Source organism: Narcine bancroftii, chromosome 12 (assembly GCF_036971445.1).
Source record: "Narcine bancroftii isolate sNarBan1 chromosome 12, sNarBan1.hap1, whole genome shotgun sequence".
In the NCBI taxonomy this organism is placed as follows: domain Eukaryota; kingdom Metazoa; phylum Chordata; class Chondrichthyes; order Torpediniformes; family Narcinidae; genus Narcine; species Narcine bancroftii.
This window is the reverse complement of record NC_091480.1, coordinates 78,184,138-78,208,928: the sequence shown is the minus strand read 5'-3', so window position 1 is coordinate 78,208,928 and position 24,791 is coordinate 78,184,138. Positions and strand designations below refer to the sequence as shown.

At 46.5% G+C, this 24,791-nt stretch overlaps 1 protein-coding gene across 6 annotated transcripts in view; it reads right to left on the bottom strand.

The window, feature by feature from the left end:
- Positions 1–24,791, bottom strand: part of LOC138747620 (SRC kinase signaling inhibitor 1-like) — a 227,458-nt gene that overhangs the window by 49,963 nt on the left and 152,704 nt on the right. For all 6 annotated transcript variants that reach the window (XR_011347581.1, XM_069907008.1, XM_069907005.1 and 3 more), the window contains 7 exons: positions 24,472–24,670; positions 21,316–21,409; positions 15,909–16,759; positions 10,981–11,073; positions 9,552–9,592; positions 7,337–7,503; positions 3,357–3,532 (listed from right to left, as the gene is read on the bottom strand). Coding sequence is in view for 5 of the 6 variants with exons in the window: in XM_069907008.1 (XP_069763109.1) it covers positions 3,357–3,532; positions 7,337–7,503; positions 9,552–9,592; positions 10,981–11,073; positions 15,909–16,759; positions 21,316–21,409; positions 24,472–24,670 (1,621 nt within the window). In the remaining variant the exon portion in view is untranslated. The remainder of the gene's footprint in view (positions 1–3,356; positions 3,533–7,336; positions 7,504–9,551; positions 9,593–10,980; positions 11,074–15,908; positions 16,760–21,315; positions 21,410–24,471; positions 24,671–24,791) is intronic.

Sequence of the window (24,791 nt, the reverse complement as noted above, 5' to 3'; positions counted from 1 at the left end):
TAGTGGACACAGCGCAGGACATCACAGGCAAAACCCTCCCCACCATCTACAGGGAACACTGCTGTCGGAGGGCAGCAGCAATCAACAAAGATCCACACAACCCAGCACGCGCTCTGTTCTCGCGGCAGCCATCAGGAAAGAGGTAGAGGGGCCACAAGACTCGCACCACCAGGTTCAGGAACAGCTGCTACCCCTCCACAGTCAGACTCCTCAACGACAAATTCAATCAGGGACTCACTTAAAGACTCGTGCATTTTATTGATTTTTTTTCCTCTCTGTATTGCACAGTTTTTAAAATTTAGACATACAGCACGGCAACAGGCCATTTTGACCTACGAGCCTGTGCCGCCAAATTTACACCCAATTGACCTACACACCTGGTACGTTCCAAACGGTGGGAGGAAATCTCACACAGACACTGAGAGAATGTACAAACTCCTTACAGACAGCATGGGATTTGAACCCTAGACCCAATCGCTGGTGCTGTAAAGGCACTGTTCTCATCACTACACCCTATGCCTATTGCAGGCTGCTTTAATAGCCTTTCACACAACTTGCTTTTGTCAAAAGTTGCGCTGAAGAATCTACCCATCAAGCCTGAGCTAAGAGTTGCTTGTTTACTCTTCTTTATTTGTTCACGTGAATGATGCGTACAGTTGATTTTGCACTACCAATTATGCCTTGGCTGCAGGAATAGAATCTACAGGGATGTCGTGATGTGATGTCGTGTACGGTCTCTGACAATAATCTGAAATCTAGGTTACAGCAACCACAATCTCTAAAGAAATTTAATTCTCTTTCTGGATGTGTTCCTTCGTGCTGCAGCCAGATGGGGGCAGTAAACCCTCCCTCAGCAGCCTGCAGATCTGGACACTGCAGGAAGCCTCCCAACACATGGGTCAACTGTACTGTCACTGCCTGGCACTGAACATCCCCTTCCAAAACAGAACCAATTCAAATGAATAGATGTGGATAGAGGCGGCAAGGGGAGTTGTCACCAAGGTCGAATAGGGTAAAATAAAGAGGCTGAGCTGATAGGAAACTGGACGATCGACATTGGGCCAGTTGACCTGAGGTTGTCACTGAGAATAAAGTTTCCAATGCTATCGGTCGGCATGAGATTTTAAATTCAGTTTTGGAAACCTGACGTAGGCCATTGACATTATTAGCTGAAAACCTGCAAATTCTGGAGAAAATCAGCAAGTTAGGAGAGAGGCAGAAAGGGGGAGAGAGAGGCAGAGAGAGAAGCAAAGCGAGAGAGAGGGGCAGAGGGAGAGACAGAGAGGGAGACAGAGACAGAAAGAGGGAGAGGAAGACAGAGAGAGAGGGAGACCAAGAGAGTGGGAGAGAGAGGCAGAGAGAGAAGAAAAGCGAGAGAGAGGGTCAGAGGGAGAGACAGAGAGGGAGACAGAGACAGAAAGAGAGAGAGGAAGACAGAGAGAGAGGGAGACCAAGAGAGTGGGAGAGAGAGGCAGAGAGAGAAGCAAAGCGAGAGAGAGGGGCAGAGGGAGAGGGAGACCAAGAGAGTGGGAGAGAGAGGCAGAGAGAGAAGCAAAGCGAGAGAGAGGGGCAGAGGGAGAGACAGAGAGGGAGACAGAGACAGAAAGAGAGAGAGGAAGACAGAGAGAGAGGGAGACCAAGAGAGTGGGAGAGAGAGGCAGAGAGAGAAGCAAAGCGAGAGAGAGGGGCAGAGGGAGAGACAGAGAGGGAGACAGAGACAGAAAGAGAGAGAGGAAGACAGAGAGAGAGGGAGACCAAGAGAGTGGGAGAGAGAGGCAGAGAGAGAAGCAAAGCGAGAGAGAGGGGCAGAGGGAGAGACAGAGAGGGAGACAGAGACAGAAAGAGAGAGAGGAAGACAGAGAGAGAGGGAGACCAAGAGAGTGGGAGAGAGAGGCAGAGAGAGAAGCAAAGCGAGAGAGAGGGGCAGAGGGAGAGGGAGACCAAGAGAGTGGGAGAGAGAGGCAGAGAGAGAAGCAAAGCGAGAGAGAGGGGCAGAGGGAGAGACAGAGAGGGAGACAGAGACAGAAAGAGAGAGAGGAAGACAGAGAGAGAGGGAGACCAAGAGAGTGGGAGAGAGAGGCAGAGAGAGAAGCAAAGCGAGAGAGAGGGGCAGAGGGAGAGACAGAGAGGGAGACAGAGACAGAAAGAGAGAGAGGAAGACAGAGAGAGAGGGAGACCAAGAGAGTGGGAGAGAGAGGCAGAGAGAGAAGCAAAGCGAGAGAGAGGGGCAGAGGGAGAGACAGAGAGGGAGACAGAGACAGAAAGAGAGAGAGGAAGACAGAGAGAGAGGGAGACCAAGAGAGTGGGAGAGAGAGGCAGAGAGAGAAGCAAAGCGAGAGAGAGGGGCAGAGGGAGAGACAGAGAGGGAGACAGAGACAGAAAGAGAGAGAGGAAGACAGAGAGAGAGGGAGACCAAGAGAGTGGGAGAGAGAGGCAGAGAGAGAAGCAAAGCGAGAAAGAGGGGCAGAGGGAGAGACAGAGAGGGAGACAGAGACAGAAAGAGAGAGAGGAAGACAGAGAGAGAGGGAGACCAAGAGAGTGGGAGAGAGAGGCAGAGAGAGAAGCAAAGCGAGAGAGAGGGGCAGAGGGAGAGACAGAGAGGGAGACAGAGACAGAAAGAGAGAGAGGAAGACAGAGAGAGAGGGAGACCAAGAGAGTGGGAGAGAGAGGCAGAGAGAGAAGCAAAGCGAGAGAGAGGGGCAGAGGGAGAGACAGAGAGGGAGACAGAGACAGAAAGAGAGAGAGGAAGACAGAGAGAGAGGGAGACCAAGAGAGTGGGAGAGAGAGGCAGAGAGAGAAGCAAAGCGAGAGAGAGGGGCAGAGGGAGAGACAGAGAGGGAGACAGAGACAGAAAGAGGGAGAGGAAGACAGAGAGAGAGGGAGACCAAGAGAGTGGGAGAGAGAGGCAGAGAGAGAAGCAAAGCGAGAGAGAGGGGCAGAGGGAGAGACAGAGAGGGAGACAGAGACAGAAAGAGAGAGAGGAAGACAGAGAGAGAGGGAGACCAAGAGAGTGGGAGAGAAAAGCAGAGAGAGGGAGATGGAGAGATAGATTGAATTAGGCCCTGACTCAAACCCAGGTGGCAGTTCAATGCTTCTGCTTTCTCTCTCCATAGATGCCGTTCCCCTCATCCATTCCCTTCATTGCTCTGAAGCTCTACCTCTTCATAAAATCACGCTAAATGATACACAGTACATATGGCTCCTCGTGCAGATCAGTGATATGTATTGGCGCTCGGGCACCAGTACCTTCTCCCAACCTAACGATGACCTGATTATTTCCCCTTTGTTTTCCATCCAGTAACTCGACATTGCTGTGTTTGGGTGTGGTCTTGGTTTGGGACAAAGAGAACACTTACTTCAGCTGCTGCACAATCATTTCCTCCTCATTCAAGTACTTCTGCCTCTCCTCCTCCACCAGAGCGCGCTGGCGATGCAGAGGGTCTTCCTGCCTCCGCAGGGCTTCCGACACCCTGATGCTTATCTCTGACTCCAAACGTTTCATCATGTGCTTCATGGTGTCCTGGCTCTGCAGCTGTGGGGAAGAGTACCAGAGAAGACATGGGTGAGACACACTCGGAGAACACTGGAAAATTAAGATATTGCTTCCTGAACACTTTTGGGTGCATTTTATGGGTTGGGGCTGCTGATCATGTAAATCAGTTTAAAACTTTCCTATCATGTACTGTTTTTCAGAAATAACCTATTTTTGTGATTTCCTCTCCTATTTTAAGTCTATTTCAAGCATTCAAAACCACGAAGTGCAACATGTCATTGAAAATTAATTTTCTGCATTCGCACTTGGATGTCTTCCCTGAGCTGATCTTGGTGCAGTCAGTGATGAACACGGTGAAAGGTTTCACCAGGACATTGTGATTATGGCAACTGGAATTCATCAATGCTGGATGATTATTGTTGGACTCTGACACGAGAGGCATCAGATGCTGAGTACAAACGAAAATCAACAGCAAAACATTTTTAATCAGTTGAACTAACGCAATGTGTCAGCATTATTATGCGATTAAACATGCTAAATTCAATAAAAGTTAATGTTATGTTTCTCCATTTTCCTACGTGATGCAGAAAACCTGGATCACCTAGGAAGCTGGAGAAACATCAGGGTGAAACAGTTGGCCTAGCAGTTAGCACATCACTGCTACAGCACCAGTGATCATGACCAGAGTCCAAATCACGTGCTGTCTGTAAGGAGTTTGTACGCTCTCCCTGTGACTGCATGGGTTTTCTCTGGGGGCTTCAGTTTCCTCCCACTCTCAAAAATGTACTGGAGAATGTAAGTCAATCGGGTGCGATTAGGCGGCATGGGCCGAAAGGACCTGTAACTGCGCTGTATGTCTAAATTTAAAAACATAATTAATTAAATCTGAAATGAGCTTTGTGACATCTATAAGAGGCGGTGCCTTTAAAAAGCAGCTTCTATCCTCAAAGACCCCCACCACCCAGGCCATGCCCCCTTCACTCTGTACCGTCGGGGGGAAAAGCTACAGGAGCCTAAAGACGACCACTCAGTGGCACAAGGACAGCTTCTTCCCCGCTGCCATCAGATTCCTGAATCATCAATGAACCAATTCCTTACTTTTCGTGCTCTATTATTTTTATTTTCATTATTATTGTTGTAAGATAGTTCATAATATGAATGTTTGCTCTATGAGGCTGCCGTATAACACCAAATTTCATGACTTGTTCATGACAATAAGTTCTGATTCTGATTTTGTTCAGCTTGAAGTTGTCTATCTTAATCCCAATTTCTTTCCAGGAAGCAAACATTTTGAAAAAAAATTGTTGTCCGATGGTATCAGGCACAGTTCTGCTCTCCCAGAGGGAAGATAAAACATGCTGGAAAGGGTGCAGAAAATATTCATGAGAATGTTACCAGGACATGATAAGGAATGACTGGGACTTTTCTCTAGGGTGAAGGAGGCTGCGTGGGGTCCTTAAAGAGGTTCTTTTTTAAATCACAAAGGACACAGATAAGATAAATAGTCATAGTCTTGTCCCCAGGATCAGGGGATCTAAAATTAGAATTTTAGATGAGAGGAGAAAGGTTTAAAAGGGACCTGAAGGGGCCTTTTCTTCACACAAAGGGTGGTGGGTGTGTGGAAAGAGCTACCAGAGGAAGTGGTAGAGGCAGGGACAATTATGTTTAATAGGAAAGGTTGGAGGGATGTGGGCCAAATACAAGCAAATCGGACCAGCTTGGTCAGCATGAACAAGATGGGCTGAAGGGCCTATTTCCATGCTGTGGAATGCTGACTCCAGGAGTCAGGAACATTATGGGCAGGTTTCAGAAGGTATATATCGGGGAGATGGATTTCCTTGGTTGGTGCTTGACATTTTAATTTTAATGTTAACGTTTAAAATTTAAATCAGTGTTTAATTTCTGAAAGCTGTTGAATGTTTAGGAACATCGGAGACATTCACACACAGTGGGCTTAGCCAGGGGATGTCCACTGAAAAGGCTCGGAGTGTTTGTGCAGGACTGCCTCTCAGAAGGCCCAGTGTCACTCAGGGCTTCACCTGCCACTGGGTATGGGGCTCCCTTTGGGAAGGTGTGGCAGATCCTCAGAAGGTACGCATGCACCTGGTGCAAAGATTGAGTGGGAAGAAATCTCCAAGCCAACTGAAGATAACTTGGTCGTACATTGCAGGAGCAGGCACCTGAGACAGTCTGTGTAGTCACCGATCTGTCCTCTGGAGGACTTGTCGCTTGCAGAGCAGAAGGCCACCTGGTCGGCTTGAACAAGATGTCCTTGCTTAGTGCCTCCTTCCAGCACGGGGTCTGCAGATGGCAGGTCATGCCTCTTCATTCACATCCAAGAACTGTTTCAATGTGTGGAGGGCTCAGCGATTTCCAGACCTCTGTCCCCTCTACACCCTCCGGGTGAAGACATTTCTCCTCAGCTCCCATCCAATCCTTCGACCAATTACTTGTAATCTCTGTGTGCTGTTTTTTTGAGCCCTTCAATATAGGATTATGATCCTTCCTATTTACACATCTCATAATTTTAAACACCTCAATTAAGATTTTCCTCAGCCGAATCTGTTTCAAAGAAAACAATCCCACCTTTCATCATTGATACAGTTTGCCAGACCTGGCAACAACCTCGTAAATGCCCTTCACTGCTGCTACAGATAACCTAGAGCAGTGGTTCTCAACCTTTTCTTTTGACTATGCCAATAGTTGCTCTATGATTAGTAAGGTATTACATAAGGTAGTAGGTGAGTGGAAAGAAAAAGGTTGAGAACCACTGGTCTAAGTCATGCCTCATCCTGATTCAGAATATATTTGCTCTCCCGTCATGACTGTCGGATCTCAATACTGAGACTCCATCCCTCAAGGCAGTGATGGAGTACCATCCTCTGAGGGTTTGCAGTGGTTTGCACTGTCTCACTCTCAGAGTCTTGTGAACAGTTGGGCATGGGTATGAAATCCCAGCCTTTGCTGTAGCTCCTAGACTAGTGGTTCTCAACCTTTTTCTTTCCACTCACATACCACCTTACGTAATCCCTTACTAACCACAGAGCCCCAATGGCATCCTATGGCAGATGTGTTCTGTGGTTAGTAAGAGATTGCTTAAAAAGATAAGTGAGTGGAAAAAAAAAGATTGAGAATCACTGTTCTAGACCATCAGCATTAATTACAATTGGAATTCTCACTCCCACACAATTATTTTTAAAATGTGCCCCCTTTGGGCAGTTAGCATACCACTCAGCAAAAGGCCATTATGGCTGTCTGTAAGGAGTTTGAACGTTCTCCCCGTGTCTGAGTGGGTTTTCCCCGGGTGCTCTGATTTCCTCCCACCATTCAAAACGTACCGGGATTGTAGGTCAGTTGGGTGTAAGTGGGCGGCACGGGCTCTTGGGCCAAAGGGCCTGTAACCTTGCTGCATATCTAAATTTATTTTTAAAAATTAAATTTCCCTTCTCGGGTTTCTTGGCAGGATTTCCAACCAAGTCCTGGTTGTGTTTTTAATTTTTTTTTAATATATATTAAAAAAAAATTAATTAAAAAAATAATTTAAACGTACTGATAACAGGCCATTTCGGCCCACGGGTCCGTGCACCCAATTTACATCCAATTAACCTACATCCCCAGTACGTTTTGAATGGTGGGAAGAAACCAGGAGCTCCTGGGGAAAACCCACGCAGACACAGGGAGAACGTACAAACTCCTTACAGACAGCGCGGGATTCGAACCCCTAGTCCCGATCGCTGGTGCTGTAAAGGCACTCTGCTAACTGCTACGCCAACCATGCCGCTCCCAACAGCACCTCAGTCACGAGACGGGATTCAGAGTGGTCTCAGGGCCACGACCGGATACCTGGAGTTTCCGCAGCTGCTGGAGTTGGGTTCGGAGGTCACTGGCATTCTGCTGGAGATCATGGAGATGGAGTTGCATCTGGAGCCTGGTGATGGCAGTGGGGTGGCTGACAGAGGTGGTGCCTGTGGCTGAGCTGGGAACAGCACCGTGCACAGATGGGCTGAGAGCTGACCATAGACAGAGAGAGAGAGAAAGCACACGGTGAGTGGAGACCAGAGCAAGGCATAGCGAGAAGAGCAGCATCTCCAAGTGATGCCAACAACGCCTTTCAAACACGGCATCATGCATGGACTTGCCATTGAGGGGATGCAGTGAAGATCCACCAGACTGATCCCTGGTTAAACAGGACTGATGGATTGAGAAAGACTGGATAGACCAGGGTTCTACTCATTGGGTTTGTGAAGAATGAGAAGGGATTTCATTTAGACGTATAGAACAGGATTCGACAGGTTAGATCAGTGGTTCCCAACCTTTTCATTTCCACTCACATATGGCCTTTAGTAATCCCTTACTAACAACAGAGCACCAATAGCTGCTCTGCAGTTACTAAGGGATTACTTAAGGTGGTATGTGAGTGAAAATAAAAGGTTGAAAACCATTGGGTTAGATGCAGAAAGAATGTCCCCAATGTTGGGAATGTCCAGAACAAGGGGTCACAGTCTGATGATCAGGGGAAGCCATTTGAGACTGAGATGAGGAGAAACTTCTTCACTTAGAGAGTTGTGAACATGTGGAACTCCCGACCACTGAATGTTTTTGACATTAGTTAGGTACAGACAAAAGGGAGTAGGATGTGGCCCTTATTGCTGAAGGGAGAGAAAGCAGGAATAGGGTACTGAGGTTACATGATTAACCGTGATTGTATTGGATGGTGGACCAGACTCAATGAACAGAAGGGCCTACTCCTGCATCTGTTTCTGTGATTTTATGGCCTAGATTTCATCCTAAGGGCTCTGCATGGTGTACTGTGCTGTCACGTGGCTGTCTGGGTCCAGAGCAACAGTAAAAACACACAGAAATGTTGGAGGAACTCAACTGGTCTTGCAGCATCCATGGGGGTAAAGATTTATTACTGACGTTTCGGGCCTGAGCCCTTCTTTAAAGTATAAGCAAAGAACAGGAAGGACATCAGAATAAAGACTGAAGACTAACAAAAGATGTTAATTTTATATGATAAGGTGGAAAAAGTGAGAGAGAGAGGGAGATAGAGCTGGGGGAAGAAGGGGGGGGTGGTTTAACGGAAACCGGATAAATTGATATTATTGCTGACAATCACAGTGTCTGCAGACTTTCGTGTTTCATAGCAGCAGCACAGGGGTAGAGACTGGAAAAGAGGTGAGGGGTGACCACATGCTGAAAACTATCCAACTCAGAAACCTTTGGTGTCCACAGCTCACAATCCTTGGAACAAATTGATGCTGAATGAGATTTCATTGGGCTAATCAGACTACAACATACAGTACGATTCCCTAGCAGTTTACCTCCTGAATGGCGTGAGCTTACAGAATGCAGATGTATAGAGGGACCTGATACATAAAACACAGGGAAAAACATACAGGTAAATCAAGCCATCAGGAAAGCCAAGGGAAGATTGACTTTTACTGCGAAGACAACAGTGTACAGAAGAAAGGAAACTTTGCTGAATCACGGTGAGTGTAGTGGTTAGCGTAACGCTGTTACAGTGCCAGCGACCCAGGTTCAAATCCAGCGCTGTCTGTATGGAGTTTGTACCTTCTCGCTGCATCTGTGTGGATTTCCTCTGGGTGCTCCAGTTTCCTCCCATTCTCCAAAACATACAGGAGTTGTACGTTAATTGGAGTATTTGGATGGAACAGGCTCGTGGGCCTGTTACCGCGCCGTATGTATAAATTAAAAAAAAAACTAAAATAAACTGTGCAGGCCGTTGGTGAGACCACTAAATTTATGGCCTGGTTTCCTTATTTAAGGAAGAACATACAAGGACTGTGAGTAAAATAGAAATCTGCTGGAGGAACTGAGTGGGTCAAGCAGTGTTGGTGATAAAGAGCGGTCAATGTTTCAGGCCTGAACCCTTCATCAATACTGAGAACACAGAGGGGAGAGAGCCAGTGTAATGAGGATACTGTGGGAGAGCCAGTCGGAGATCCTTCACCTTCTCCTTCTGATTTCATGGTGGACATTTAGGGAGGATGAAATTACTGAAATAAAAATAGAAAAAGTGAGGAGATGTACTTACTTCCTGTGCCTGAACTGTCATTTACTGATTCAGATTTATCGCTGTGGGAAAAATAGAAATGTAATTAAATAAGTGATTCCCACAGTCTAATTTGCTTGAAGGAAATGATACAGATCCTCCTGTCATGGTGGATGACACTACATTTATGTAGTGCCTTCAATAAAGTAAAAGACTCCCATGGCATTTCAAGAAGATAAAACTTGGTTAATTCACAGAAGGACACACCAGTGTCAACACCCAAAGGGTTGGTCTAAGAGGCAGGTTGAAAAGAGCTTGGCAAAGGAGGACCAAAGCAGCAAGCTTTAGGAACAGAATGTCAGAAGCAAGGTTCACAGGCACTGGTCACTTCCCCAATCAAATCAGAGGTTATGTGTAAAGTTAAGATTGCAGGGGCACCAAACCTCAGGGGATCTTGGGGCTGGAGGAAGGCTGTGGGGATAGACGGGGATGGTTTCAGAGAGGACCTAGTCGGAAGTCGCAGGACCTGCCAATCAAGGTTGGACTCCACCCACCCATTAGTGCACACCTGACCTTTGGCCCCTTTAAACACCTAGCGATTACCTGGGCTGGACCCTCCAGCTTACCATACTATAAAGTCCTCCACATGGAGCAGCTGTTCCTCTTTTGTTCTTCGGCCCTGAGATGAACCTGCTCCACTCCAGGTTGCAAACTATGAACAATGCTGGAGGAGTCGCTAGTAAGGTTTGCTCTACATAGGGATCGGGCTGTTGTATATTGTTGTAGTTTTGAAGATAGCATCTGAGCCATTCCCATGTTAGACAAAGACGGCAGGTAGTGTATTGTAGTCCTTGGTTGTGATATAAGTCTGTATAAACAGTTGATAGCATCAATAATTGTATCTGATGTGGCGAGATTTTACTGTGAATGTATGAGTGTAAGCAGTTGCTACTATTGGTAGTGTTGAGTCCGATATGACTGATTATACTGTATTGTGTGATTGAGAGTACTAGGGTGGCATGGTTGGCATAATGGTTAGCACAATGCCTTTACACCCCCAGCAATCGGGACCGGACCTGGGTTCGAATCCCACGCTGTCTGTAAGGTGTTTGTACCTTCTCCCAGTGTCTGCATGGGTTTTCTCCTCTGGTTTCCTTCGGGTGGCATGGACTCAGGGCCAAATTGGCCTGTCTGATTTAAAAAAGAAATAGTGTGTGCTATCCCTGTTGCAAACCCCTTAAGTGTGTTTTAATAAAGATCCTTCCTGTGTTCAGTCTATGTCCAAACTCGTTGCTCTTTGAACCCGTCAAACTTGTTTCCCTTCCCACACAACTGGGGATTTGGGGGCTGGAGGGATGGGCAACTTGTTGGGCTGGAGATGATCAGAGAGATAGGGACTAGTTTATTTAGGCCATTGTTGTTCCTGCCACAGGGAAAGCAGGGCTTGAGACAGAAACCAATAAAACTTTACCTGGCAGACTCGGCATCATTCCCTCGCAAAAGTGCATTTTGTACCAGTCCAGTCAAGCTGGCAATCTGCTTCTCCATGGCTTCCATTCGGTTCCTGTGACAAGAAGCAAAGGCACAAAAATACAGTCAAATATTAGAGCAAGAGTAAAACATAAGTGTCTGCAGACACCGTAATTGAAGTAAAAACACAATGTTGGAGAAACTCAGACAGTGTACTTTCTGGAGCAAAGATAAAGATATATAACCAACAAGCAAAATGTTGGGGGAGGGGCAGGGGGAAGAGACAGTCCCAGAGGTAGGAGGTGGATAAGGGAGGGAGGGCACACCAGCAAATAAGGGGAGGGGGGATGACTATGTAAATGGAGAGGGAAGGGGTGGAGAGCTGGAGGAAAGAAGGCAGAGGGATGGAGAAGGGAGAGGGAAACTGGAGACGTCGATGCTTATGGCATCCTTTAGGAGAGTGGCCTGACAGAATATCTGTTTGTTTCCTCCATCTCTCCACTCCCTTCTCTCTCCATTCACACTAAACTCTCCCTCTATTTGCTGGTCTGCTCTTCCTCCCTTATCCACCTATTACCATTGGGACTGTGTTCCTCCGCTGCCCCTTCCCCCACCATTTTGTTCAAGCGCCTGTCCACATTTTGCCCAAATCTTAATATAAGGGCTCAAGCCCGAAATGTTGGTTATGTATTTTTTATCTTTGCGATAAAAAGTACACTGTTTGACCTGCTGAGTTTCTCCAGCATTGTGTTTTTACAAACATCAGGGCAAATCCCAGCCAGCTTGACCTAATCATCCACTCACAGAGTGGAGATGGTTTGCTTGGTCCCCTGTAAATGGTTGATAACTACTCTCCACTCATTGCATTCTGCAGGATAACCCTTCTGTTATTGGGAGATGCTGCTGTAATTCCGATGACGATTTCTCTTTGCTATAGATTGTAGATAATCTCTAAATTCAACTCTGCAGACCAGGAGCAGCCGAACCTTTTTGGTTGTGGGCCACATACAGAAAAACAGAAGGAGTCATCGGCCAAACAATATTAAGCCCGGCAGTTTTCAACCAGTTACACAGCAAGAAAAATGGTGTATTTAGATCAGAAAACCCAGGTGCCATCAAAAATTTATTTTCTATCAAAATAACTACAACACTACTGAACGGTTTAACTGTTGATGTTACAGTAGTTTATTGATGTGCTCACATTTCTGAAGGCATTTCTGTACCTGCTGCTCTTTAAATGAATACATTAAAACTCTTTTAAACTCTCATTCAAAAAGCTATGTAAAATAAAAATCTGGGTGCAAAATCAGAACAGGGGAAAAGATCAAGAAAGGGACAAGGCCGTCTCCAGCATTTCTCCACAACTCTCAGTGAATGCAGTTCACGGCCCAATGTCCACCCTTGATGACTATGACACACGGTGTAAACCTGTAGATGGGCTATTAAAGTTAACAGATTCCTTGGAAATCAAACAAACACACTTCCCCTTGACTTCTGTGTGAAAAACATATTCATTTTCCCACTGTGTTCTGAAATTTTAGGCAGTCCCTTGCTATTTTCCATCTTTACAGTTCTGCCATGTTTAATCAACTGAGATAAATGTTTTATTTTAAACTGAGGTAAATGTTTTCATCGATGAGTAAGATTGCACTGGTCAGTCTAGTAATTGTTCAAAATGGCAGTGACATCTAGTGTTGAAACTAAGAAGTGCAAAGTACATACAGTGCAATTTATTGTTGGTGACTATGTTCTAATGGGCCATATTCTGTTTTATTGTTAAAATTCACCCTGGGCCACAAAAATGGGCAATGGGCTACAGTTGGCTCAGGGACCGTTGTCATTGGACTCACTGAAGGGGCAGGTCAGGCATCATTTGTGGGGAGATATAGTAAGTCAACATTTCTTGTCTGGACCCTTTTTGTGACTTGAAGTAAAGATGGGATAAAGCTTTGGATGGGCCAAGAAGTGATCAGGCATTGGGCAGGAGGTGGGAGACGGAGACCACAGGGGGTGTGGGGAGAAAGTTCAAGTAAGCAGGACCATGTAAAGGGATGAAAATAGTGGAACCAGACAGAGGTGGAGGTTACCTAAAATTAGAAAAATCAATGTTCATGCAGTCCAAGAGGATTATGATGTATTGTTCACATTTGGCCTCACCCTGCACTAATGTCATGCTCTTTCTTATTTGATATACTCACATCAACTCAATGGCCAAGAAAGCACACCGTGTCCCTCCTTCCTCAGAAGCTTGAGGCAATTTGGCATGTCATCTGCATCCTCGAACAACTCCCACAGGTGCACCATTGAAAGCCTCCCGTCTGGGTGCATCGCTGCATGGGATGGAAACTGCTCTGCCCAAGATCCCCACAAAATGCAGAGGGTTGCCAATGTGGCTCAGACCATCACACAAACACCCGCCCCCTCCCTCTCCATCCATCGACTCCATCTATAATTCTTGCTGCCTTGGAAAGGAAGCCAACACATTAACAGGCTCTCCCCACCCCAGCCACACTCTCTTCGCCCCTCTCCCAGCGAAAAGATTCACATGTGAGGTCACACTTCACCAGATTCAAGGACAGTTTCTTTCCTGCTATAATCAGAGTCCTGGATGAAGTTCAAAATTCTTTGTAATTTGCATGTCTCACTGGACTGCTCACTATACAAACTTGATCAATGCATCCTGCACTGCATCTTGGCATGTGTGACAATAAGCATGAACCAATAAATTGATTTGTCATATAAAGGGTAAAATGGTTCTCAAGTGATACGTTTGGTGTTTTCCAACATCAAGATAAAATAAACAAAATTCAGTTGAACATTCCTAACCCCTGCGGCTACAAGAGTGTATTATCCTGTGGTGAGCGAGATCCCTGCTGTAAACCTAATATTTACAACATACAGGTGATGCAGCACTTCCCACTTTCCTGGAAGAGTAGAGTGTGAACAACACTCAGTAAGTTTGATACCATCACTGAGTCGAGGTACTAAATGGGGACAAACACTCCAGTCATTCCAGTTCCCTGCTCAGCTAACAGATTAGAGAAGGTTGAACTCCGTGAGAGGAGCACGCGGGCTGCAGAGAGTGTGGCCAGGGCTGCAGCCCCTTGTCCAGAGGTCCACTGGCTAACCTCGTCCCAGTGGGCCGTGGAAGAGAAGGTTTGGGAGACGTGGCCAAATCAAACAAGATGATGTTTTGCTATGGTGAGATTGAAATTCAAAGATTCCACCTCTCTCTTTGACGAGAACCATGACAGATCCTATGGTTGTTGGTGCATGGGAGCCCTGTTTTAAATGGGGGATTATGCTTAATTCTCACACAATACCTTATACTGTGAGACTCCAAGCAGTCATCAGTAGGTTATCTCTAAACACTTAAAGACTACAGCTTGAAGAGTATAGGATTACCTGATCAATTAGCACCAAGCAAGGGCAGCATGGGAGCACTGTTGTGGGGTTCACTCAGGAGTCCGATGGCTACAGGGAATAAACTCTTTCAGCCTGTTGGTGCGTGTTTTCACACGTTTAAACCTTCTTCCTGATAGAAGGGAGAACATAATGTGTCCAGGGTGTGATGGGCCTTTCAGTGTGTCCCAGTGGGCTGTGGAAAAGAAGGTTTCGGAGATGTGGCCAAATCAAACAAGATGACGTTTTGCTATGGTGAGACTGAAATTCAAAGATTCCATCTCTCTTTTTGACTAGAACCGTGACTGTGTGTTTGTTGCCTTTCCTGGGCAGCGTGAAATGCAGATGGAGCCCATGGAAGGGAGGGGCTCTGAGCTGCACTCACCAACTTCTATAGTTTCCTCCAATCTTGAGTAGGGCAGTTCCCATACCACACTGTGATGCATCCAGCAAGCCTGCTTCTTATAGTGCACCTGTAGAAGTTGCTGAGGGTGGGAGGGTGGGGGAGGGGGGCTTGGCACCCAACTTCCTCAGTCTTCTATGAAAGTAGAGGCGCTGTAAGAGCAGCCCTGCCATTGGTGCAGACCCATGGAAAGCTGGGATCTCCCCCACGGGGTCTAACCGCCTAGTCCAAATGCTGTCAGTTCTATACAGGCTCTCAATGCTTGTTAAAAGAGCTGACAATGGTTTATTTTTAAATCCTGCCAGAGTCTGGGCACAAGGTGGCGGCACCTATGTTGACAGTATCCTCGAGGGGTTGCACTGGGCACCAGAAAATGGGGAGATCACCCCTCGTTTGAGAAGGAGAAGCAGAGGAGACAACCCACAGTGAGGGGCTCTGACACTGAAAAACACACAGCTGGTGGGCTGTTGGTGACTCGAAGAGAGGAATCCACACAGGCTGCGGGCTGCTGGCGACTGCGGTCAAGGGACTCGCACCAGGCTGTGGACTGCTGGAGCCTGGCTGAAAGGGGAACTAGGTATTGGAACCAAGATGCGAGAGGGTGCAAAGGGCGTTGATTGTGACAGAGGTTTTGATCTGGACTTTGGCTTGCTGATAATTTGGACTGAAGGTTGCGGAGACTGCAGGAGCACTGGAGGGGAATCCATGGATATTCATTGACTCTGGGGGACTCTCTTTTGCTTCTCTCTCTGTGACTGTAAGAGGTGCTGAGCAATTTCTCTGATAATGGACCTTTGACTGCCTTATGGCTGACTAAAATAAATTTTGTGTAATAACACATTTTCTATTTTATTACATGACAATAAAAGAATCTTGAATCTTGCTTCCTTGACCATTGAATCAATATGTTTGTCACAGGACAGGTCATTAGAGATGTTTTTCTGAAGAACTTGAACTTGTGTAGCCTTTCAACTTTCGAGCCATTAACATCAATGGGGGTGAGGAATCTCTCCTGAAGTCAATAAGCATCTTCTTTGTCCTGTAACCTCAGCATCATACCACAAGGCTCTCACTCTCTTTCCTGTATCCATTATTAGTGAACTGCAGGTTACTCCTTGTATTACCTTGTCTCGGGGTCATTGACAGCATGTGGGGAGCTGTACCCTGATATAGGTCGCTCTGTTCCTCCTGTCCGTTCCATCGGCCCTGGAAGGACATCCGTAGCAACAGCGGAGCTTGCATTCCGAGATTTTGTCCCAGCGCTCTCGTTGGTGACTGCGGTCGCTGGATCTTTCCGGAATGATTGACGCACTGGAGGGGACCTGCTTGTCGGACCAGAGTAGGGGCTGTGCGGACTCTGGCCTTGCTGAATGTCCACCATTCTGCTATCAGGGATTTTCTGGGGCGATGAGGGAGCCATCCTGTAACCCAGGCCAGAGGCGTAACCGTCACTGTAAACCTGAGGACTTGGCTTGTAAAAGGAGTCCTCCAGGTCGCCGTGCAACCCTGCGGCAGAGTAGGTGCTGAGCGACCTCATGGAACCGCGCCGGTAAAGACCGCCTGGGTAAGAGAAGGGGTCCTGCAACCCCGCCAGTGATTGTGTGGATGCAACACTCAGGCGCCCGTCGTGCATCATGTTGTAGGGGTCAGCATACAAGCTCTCATGCTTCATCAGAACCATGTTCTTGCCACTCATGTCCTCGTCCGGTTTGACGTCCCTCCGTTCCAGGATGGCACTGGGGCTGGGCGAGACGGGCTGGGAGGAAGGCAGTGACCCCAGCCTCTCGGGATGGTGAACTGGGCTTGAGGTGTAGGAGGGTGGACGTCCACCACTGTACGACATGCGAGACCGGGAGGGCGACGAAGACTGCAGCCCGGCTGTGGGGGATGCCGATACTAAATGCGGGGAACCAGGTGCAACACTGCTAAGGCGACGAGTAGGCGAGGACTCCCGCGAGGTGTAAACCATCTCTCTCTGTTCAACACAAAAAACATCAACTGTTACCATAGGGACACTCAAAGCACTTAGATAAGCACATGGATGGAAGGATAAAAGGGAGTTATGAGTGTGAGGTAAGGAAGGGTTAGATTGTAGTGGAATAAATTTACAGAGATCAGCACAACATCATGAGCTGAAGGGCCTGTACTGTGCTGTAGAAACACAGGAGGAACTCAGCGGGCAAGTTGAGATACTATTGATGTTTCAGGCCTGAGCCCTTCTTCAATGTATGAGTGAAGAACAGCAGGAAGGCGTCTGAAGACTGACAGGGGATGGAGTCCAGACCAACAAAAGGTGTGAATTGGACATGATAAGAGGAGAGGTGGGAATTGATTTTGGCTCTGTGAAAGGAGTGAAGGGAAAAGGGAAGAGAGAGACAGGCTGACAAATCTGTCCATGATCTCATGCAGTGGAGACTGAGACCACCTGCAAACTGGAAGAAAATAACCTCATCTTCCATCTGGCCACCCTCCAGCTGGATAGCATTAACACCGACTTCCATTAAATCTCGCCCCCTTCTTCTTTCCCCTGTTGCCTTCCCCCAGCTTTCTCTCCTTTTCTCTCCCCTTTTCCCTCTGTCTCCTTTCACAGACCCAAAATCAATTCTCATATCCATTTAACACATCTTGTTGGTCTAGACTCCTCTCTCTGTCATTCTTCAGTCTTTATTCTAACACTTTTGTTCTTTGCTTATACTCGACCTTGAGGAAGGGTTCAGGCCTGAACTTGGTAAGATGAGTTCCTCCAGCATTCCTTTGTGTTTCTGCAGACGTTCGTGTTTCACTCTGTACAGTGCTGTAATGTTCTACGTTCGTCACAGAGCAACACAAGTTGGTTCTGGGATAGATCAAGTAGTTCAGATCCAGAGTAGATGAGGAAGATAATTGGACTGGGCTCTGCCCTTCATATTTTTAATTTAAATTTAGACATACAGCATGGTAACAGGCCACTTCAGCCCACGAGTCCATGCTGCCTAATTTACACCCAATTAACCTACGCCTCGAGTACGTTTTGAAAAGTGAGAGGAAACCAGAGTCCCTGGGGAAAACCCATGCAAGTACAGCTAGAACGTACAAACTCCTTACAGACAGCATGAGATTTGAACCCCGGTCCTGATCACTGGTACTGTAAAGGTGTTGCATTAACCACTACACCAACCGTTTCACCGACGATCTCACCTTCCCTCAATAATTACTTCTTGCTGTTAATATTTCCCATTAACTTGTGGTTGTGGGACCTGTGAATAGAAGCTGTTTCCCCAAAGCACCTTCTCACCAAGTTTACTATACCTCATCCCTGCAGATTCCTCCCAAGGCTAAGATGCAAATCCCTGCAGGGGGAGAACTTCATTGTCAATCACTTTCTCAACCTGCAGATTCAGCAGTGAAAGAATGCTGTCATGAAACATAGAACATAACAACACAGTACAGTGCAGGCCCTTCAGCCCACAATATTGTACTGACCCATATATACCTTCCAAAATGAAACACTACATCATCCCTATTCATATCCCTTTATTTTTTTTTCATCCACGTGCCTGTCTTAAATGCCCCCATTGTTCCAGCCTCCACAACCAACCCTTGCAATGCATTCCAGGCACCCACAACTCTCTATATAAAAAATCTTTCCCCTAATCTTTCCCATCAACTTTCCTCCCTTCACTTTGTACAGATGTTCTCGTGTTTATTATTCCTGCCCTGGGAAAGAGGTGCTGACTGTCTCCTAATCTATGCCTCTCATAATCTTGTAGACCTCTATTAAGTCTCCTCTCATCCTTATACTCACAAGAGAAAAGCCTTAGCTCTGCTAACCCTGCCTTATATTTTCCAATCCAGGCAACATCCTCTGCACCCTCTCCATAGCTTCCACATCTTTCCTTTAATGTGGTGACCAGAACTGAACACAACGTTCCAAGTGTGGTCTCACCAGAGATTTATTGAGCTGCAACATTACCTCATGACTCCTGAACTCAATCCCCCAATTAATGAAGCTCGGCATACCATAGGCCTTAACTGTCCTATTAACCTACGTGGCAACGTTGAGAGATCTATGGATTTAGACTCCAAGATCCTATCACTAACCCATGTACTCTGTCTTCAGGTTTGACCTTTCAAAACGTATCACCTCACACTTTTCCCCAGCTCTACATCCTGTCTATATCCCACAGCCTTCACTATCCACAACTCCTCCAACCTTTGAATTATTTGCAAATTTACTGACCCATCCCTTTACTTCTTCATCCAGGTCATTTATAAAAATCACAAAGAGTTGGGGTCCCAGAACAGATCACTGAGGTACTCCACTAGTCACTGACACATGATCTGTGAACCCTCTCTTTGGATTTCTAGCCCAAAATATAACTACCATGTCACCAACAAGCAGTGACGATGGAATGAACAAATTGTTGAGGGCAGCAGCGAAACCCAGCATCTCTCTGACATGACTTGAACACAGGGAAGGTTTGGAGGGAAAATAGATGGCAAATGAAAATGAAATAGAGGACCATTAATCAGCCACAGCTACATGCTCAAAAACCTAGAACCCTTAATTAAGGTACAGTACAGACCATCTCTACTGATGAACCCCCTTGAATAAACACAGCCGAATGCAAATGATAACCTTTCCTCTCAGGTGTCTCTACAGTGAGTGGGAATGCTTTTAATGTTCAAAGACTCCCTGCCTCTCTCTTGTGGCCAACATATAACCATCAGGTTCCTTTAAATCAATATCAGTGTAACTGCACACCGTTTAAACGTGCTGGTTTCTTTTGGACATAGGTTGTGACGTGGAGGCAGGAGATTATTCCAATGACAATTTGATGATGTGATTAAACCATATGACATAGGAGCATAAATAGGCTAATCAGCCCATCATGTCTGCCCCGCCATTCAATCATGAGCTGATTCATTTTCCCCACTCATCCCCACTGCCCGGCCTTCTCCACATAACCTTTGATGCCCTGGCTAATCAAGAACCTATCAATCTATGCCTTAAATACACCCAATAATCTGGCCTCCACAACCACATGTGGCAACAAATTCCACAGATTTACCACCCTCTGGCTAAAGAAATTCCTCCACATCTCTTTTCTGAGTGGACCCCCTTCAATCCTGAAGTTGTGCCTTCTTGCCCTAGACTCTCCCACCATGGAATATCCTTTCTACTCTTTGAAATGTCTCAATGAAATCCCCCACCCCCTCATTCTTCTAAATTCTAATGAGTACAGACCAAGAGCTGTCAAACACTCCTCATATGATGGCCCTTTTTTTCCCCAGAATCATCCTAGTGAATCTCCTTTGAACCCTTTCCAACATCAGCACATCCTTTCTTAAATTAGGAGCCCAAAATTGCTCACAATACTCTGAGTTCTCACCAGTGCCTTATAACCCCTCAACATCACATCCCTGCTCTTATTCCCCTTGCAATGAATGATATTGCATTGGCCTTCTTCGCCAACGACTCAGCCTGCAAGTTTACCTTCAGGGAATCCTGCATGAGGACTCCCAGGTCCCTTTGCACCTGGCTATTTTCAATTTTCTCCCCATTAGAAAATATTCTGCTTTGTTTATATTTTCTCCCAAAGTGCATGACCATACACATCCTGACATTGTATTTCATGCCACTTCTCTGCCCATTTCTTCTGTCTAAGTCCTTCTCCAGCCTCGCTGTTTCCTCCACACTACCTGCTCCTCCACCTATCTTCGTATCATATAACCATATAACCATTTACAGAGCGGAAACAGGCCATGTCAGCCTTTCGAGTCACCTGCAAACTTGGCCACAAAGTCATTCATTCCATAATCTAAATCATTAATATACGACATAAAAAGAAGCTGCCCCAACCCTCTGGAACACCACTGAATATGATCCAGGTATTCCGACACTCTGCTTTCTGCCAATCAGCCAATGCTCTACCCACCCTAGAACGTCTCCTATTATACCATGGGCTCTTATCTTGTTAAGTAGCCTCGTGTGGCACCTTGCCTAAGACCTTCTGACAATCAAAATACACAACAACAATAAGCTAGTGAAGATAACAAGCCATTAGTCCAACTAAATCAGTGATTTTCAAATCCCCCCCCCCAAACTCACATTCCACCTTAACCAATCCCTACACCATAAGTGCTCTGTGATTAGTAAGGGATCGTTTAAGGTGGTTTGTGAGTGGGAAAGGAAGAATTGAGAATCACTGTTCTAGACCCCATTGTTATTAAAATAGTTTGCGTGAGAAAAATTGTCATTGGCCCATTTCCTTTGGGGTTATGAAACCGTGCACTAACGAGTCAATTAGGTACAATTAAAACAGTGGTTTTCAAACTTTTTCTTTCCACCCACATTCCACCTTAAGCAATCCCTAAACACAGAGCACTTATGGCATAGGGATTGCTTAAGGTGGAATGTAAGTTTGCGAGGCAGTTTGAAAACCACTGATTTAATGGAACTAAAGGCTTGTTACCTGATCTCGACATTCATTATTGTCTCACATAAGGGGCTACTGAGCAAATAAATGGAAGGAGTTGCTCAAGACTTACCCTTAGATCTCCATTTGCAATGTGAGAGGCTGGATATGGTGCATAGATCGGATCTTTCCTGAAAATTTTTATTATACTTCGATCCTGGATATCCCTAGAAGAGATTTTTTAAAATCAGAAAATGATACATTGTGGAGCAGGAAGGGCTCAGAAATCCCTTCAGCAAACAAGACATCAACTTTTTCTCCTCTGCCCGCATGTTCTGTCCTTTCACACTTTCACTTCCTGGCAGGACAACTAACCTACAGGTCCCTGGGTTGAGTTACATTGGGTGGGGGGGGGGGGGGGGAGAAAAGGCTGTGTTTTTCAACATCACTAATGGAATATATTTTAGTGAGCTTTCTCCACAATGGTCAAGCCTATGATCAACTTACGTGTTAGATAAATGTGCCACTTTTGTTTAATGGAAGTCTTGGTTTAATGGAAATATCACTGGACACTGCCTTCCTTTCTCCTTCCACAGGTCCCTCTCCACAGCAAGTTGCTGTTGTGAAATTGTGGAGAGCATTCTGGCTGGTTGCATCACTGCCTGGTATGGAGACACCAACTCTCAGGACAAAGATAAACTCCAGAGGGTTATTAACTTGGCCTGTGGCATTAGAGGTACCAGGCTTCACTCCATCAAGGATATCTCTATGAGGCAGTGTCTTAAAAAAGCAGCCTCTGTCCTCAAAGACCCCCCACCACCCAGGCCATGCCCTCTTCACTCTTCTACCATTGGGAAAAGGGTACAGGAGCCTAAAGACAAGGAACAGGACAGCTTCTTCCCCGCTGCCATCAGATTCCTGAATAATAAATGAACAAAGACACCACCTTACTTTTCATACACTATTATTTACATTTTTTTATAGGAATGTGATAAGATGGTTATAATATGAAGGTTTTCTCTATGACACTGCCGCAAAACACCAAATTTCATGACTTGTTCATGACCATAAATTCGGATTCTGATCTTTCCAAGCTCTGTACACCCTCCAGTGTTGGTATTCTCAAGGCCTCCACTCTCCTCAATTGAAGCCTCTTGATTCTCAATTTTAAATTCTCTACCCTTGAGGCATCGTGGAAGCAAAGTGCAGGGAAACAAGCCTTTGGCTCCTAAGTCTGCACTGATCATCAAACTGATGAATGCCACATTAAGGGTGGCATGGTTAATGTCTTGGTTAGCCCAATGCTAACGACTGGGACCAGGGTTTGAATCCGGCGCTGTCTGTAAGGACAGCTGTTCTCCCAGTGTCTGCGTGGGTTTCCTCCCACTTTCCAAAATGTACTAGGGGTTGTAGGTTAATCGGGTGTAATTGGACGGCACAGGCTCATGTATGTCTGGAAAAACATTTTATTCTCATTAACTCTCTTACTCCACCACCTCTGCCCCAACCCAGACGCTAGCACACAACCACACTCCATGAACCAACTGCATGTCATTAGGATGGGAACAGATCGTGCCAACTCAACTGGAGGTCAGAATCAAACCTGAGTCACTGGAGCTGAGAAGCAGCCCGTCTACCATAGAGTTGCCCAAATACCATCTGTAAACCTCTTCGGTTCTCCTTTTCCCTCAAGGTTTCTCTGCCTTTTTGACTAAAATTTTGGTCATTTGACCCCCTATCTCCTTTCACAGTGAAATATGAAATGTTACTGACTAATCATGCCACACATTTCCTTCACATATTTTACTTAAGGTTGCTATTGAACTCAGATAGGTTTGGATTTTGGAAAGATGAACATGGGCAGGACTTGCACTGTAAATTAGAGAGCTCTGGGGAGCGTTTTAGAATATAAAGACTTTGGGGGACATAGTTCCCTGAAATTGACCACACAGATAGTGAAGAGGGCTTCCCTCATCAGATGGAGCACTGAGTACATGACTGGGTCATCATAATGCACCTCTCTCCGATGTCAGTGAGGTTGTACCTGAAATACCTTGAATAGTTCGGGACTGATGCGATTAGGCTGGAGCGAGGTGGGGCAGTAAAGATTCACAATAATGTTGCCAGGACTTGTGGGTTAATTGGGTGTAATTGGGCAAAATGAACTCGTGGGCCGAAAGGGCCTGCCAGCTACCATGCTGTATGACTGGAGGGCTTGAGTTATGAGGAGAGACTGGAAAGGCTGGGACCACTTTCCCTGGAGTGAAGGAGGCTGAGGGGTGACCTCAGAGGTTTATAAAATCATCAGGGGCCTGGATAGGGTGGATGGTCACAATCTGTTGGGGGATGGGAGCTGAAACTGGAGGACACAAGGGTGAGAGTGGACCTGAAAGACTTTTCCACACCAAGCATGCCAGAAGTGTGGAACGAGCAGCTAGAGAAATCAGTAGATGGTGGTACAATTCCACTGTTTATATTTGGACAGGTACGTGGAAAGGGGAGGGTCAGAGGGAGGTGGGCCAAATGCAGGCAAATGTGACTGACGAAAATAGGCACCTTGGGCTGAAGGGCCGGTTTCTGTGCTGTATAACGCCAGGGCTCTGTTAAATGCCGACTCGTCGTAATCCATTGATGCCGCACCCCAGTGGTGCCAGTAGGGTTGGTGTCACCCAGTGCAGTAACTCAGGGTGTCATTTTCCCCCCTCCCATGGACTGGGTGCATGAGAGTACCGAGCATAGAAGAAACAGGTGTGTGTTCCTTGTACGTCTGGGATGGCAGCGGCACTGAGCGGGGGGTGGGGAGGCAGCGGTGCTGAGGCGGGGGTGTTGTGCGGTGGCACTGAGCAGGGGATGCTGAGCCAGTGTGGAGGAGGGGAGGGTTCAGACTGGAAGGTTCAAAAAGTAAATTAGCGTAGAGTTTTAGCCTTGTAGGTCTGCACTGGGCTTATGAAAAACGTTTTTGTTATAACTACAGGGATATTTTTAATAATCCCTGCACAAAAATTTTATAGACAGTTATTTTGGTGTCACCCCTTCTGATGGTGTCACCCGGTGCAGTCCGCACCCTCTGCATCCCCCCACCCCTCACAGTGACACCAGTACAACACCCTGAGCGGAGCTGCAAAATGACAAACTGCATCAGGCTTCATTTGCAATTCCGGACAGCTTGGATACCATCCCCGACGTTGGAGCCGAAGGTTGAGCAGACCACAGGGGAGATGCAGCATGCAGTAATGGGGAGAGCTCTGCTGTTTTTGTTAACCCGTTGACCAGGGCCTGCTCCCCCTACCTCACATCTTCCAGTTCATAAAAGATGTTTCTTGTCTCGTCTTTGATGAGGATGGCAGTGTTGGGTGACTTCAGCATGCCCATGGTGAGCTTCTGTGGGAACATGTGGGCGATCAGAGCGTGCAGAGTCTCCATGCTGCTGACTTCATGAGTGATGTGCACCCGCCGTGTTTCATCGCCGAACTGGAGAAACAGCACTCCTGTCAGAATCACACAAGATACACAGTCAGAGGTGCACCACTCACGTAATCCCGTCCCCACTAGGGGTGCAGTGCTAAATTTTTAGGTGCCGGTGCTCACCAAAAACGGAGATAAGGAGGT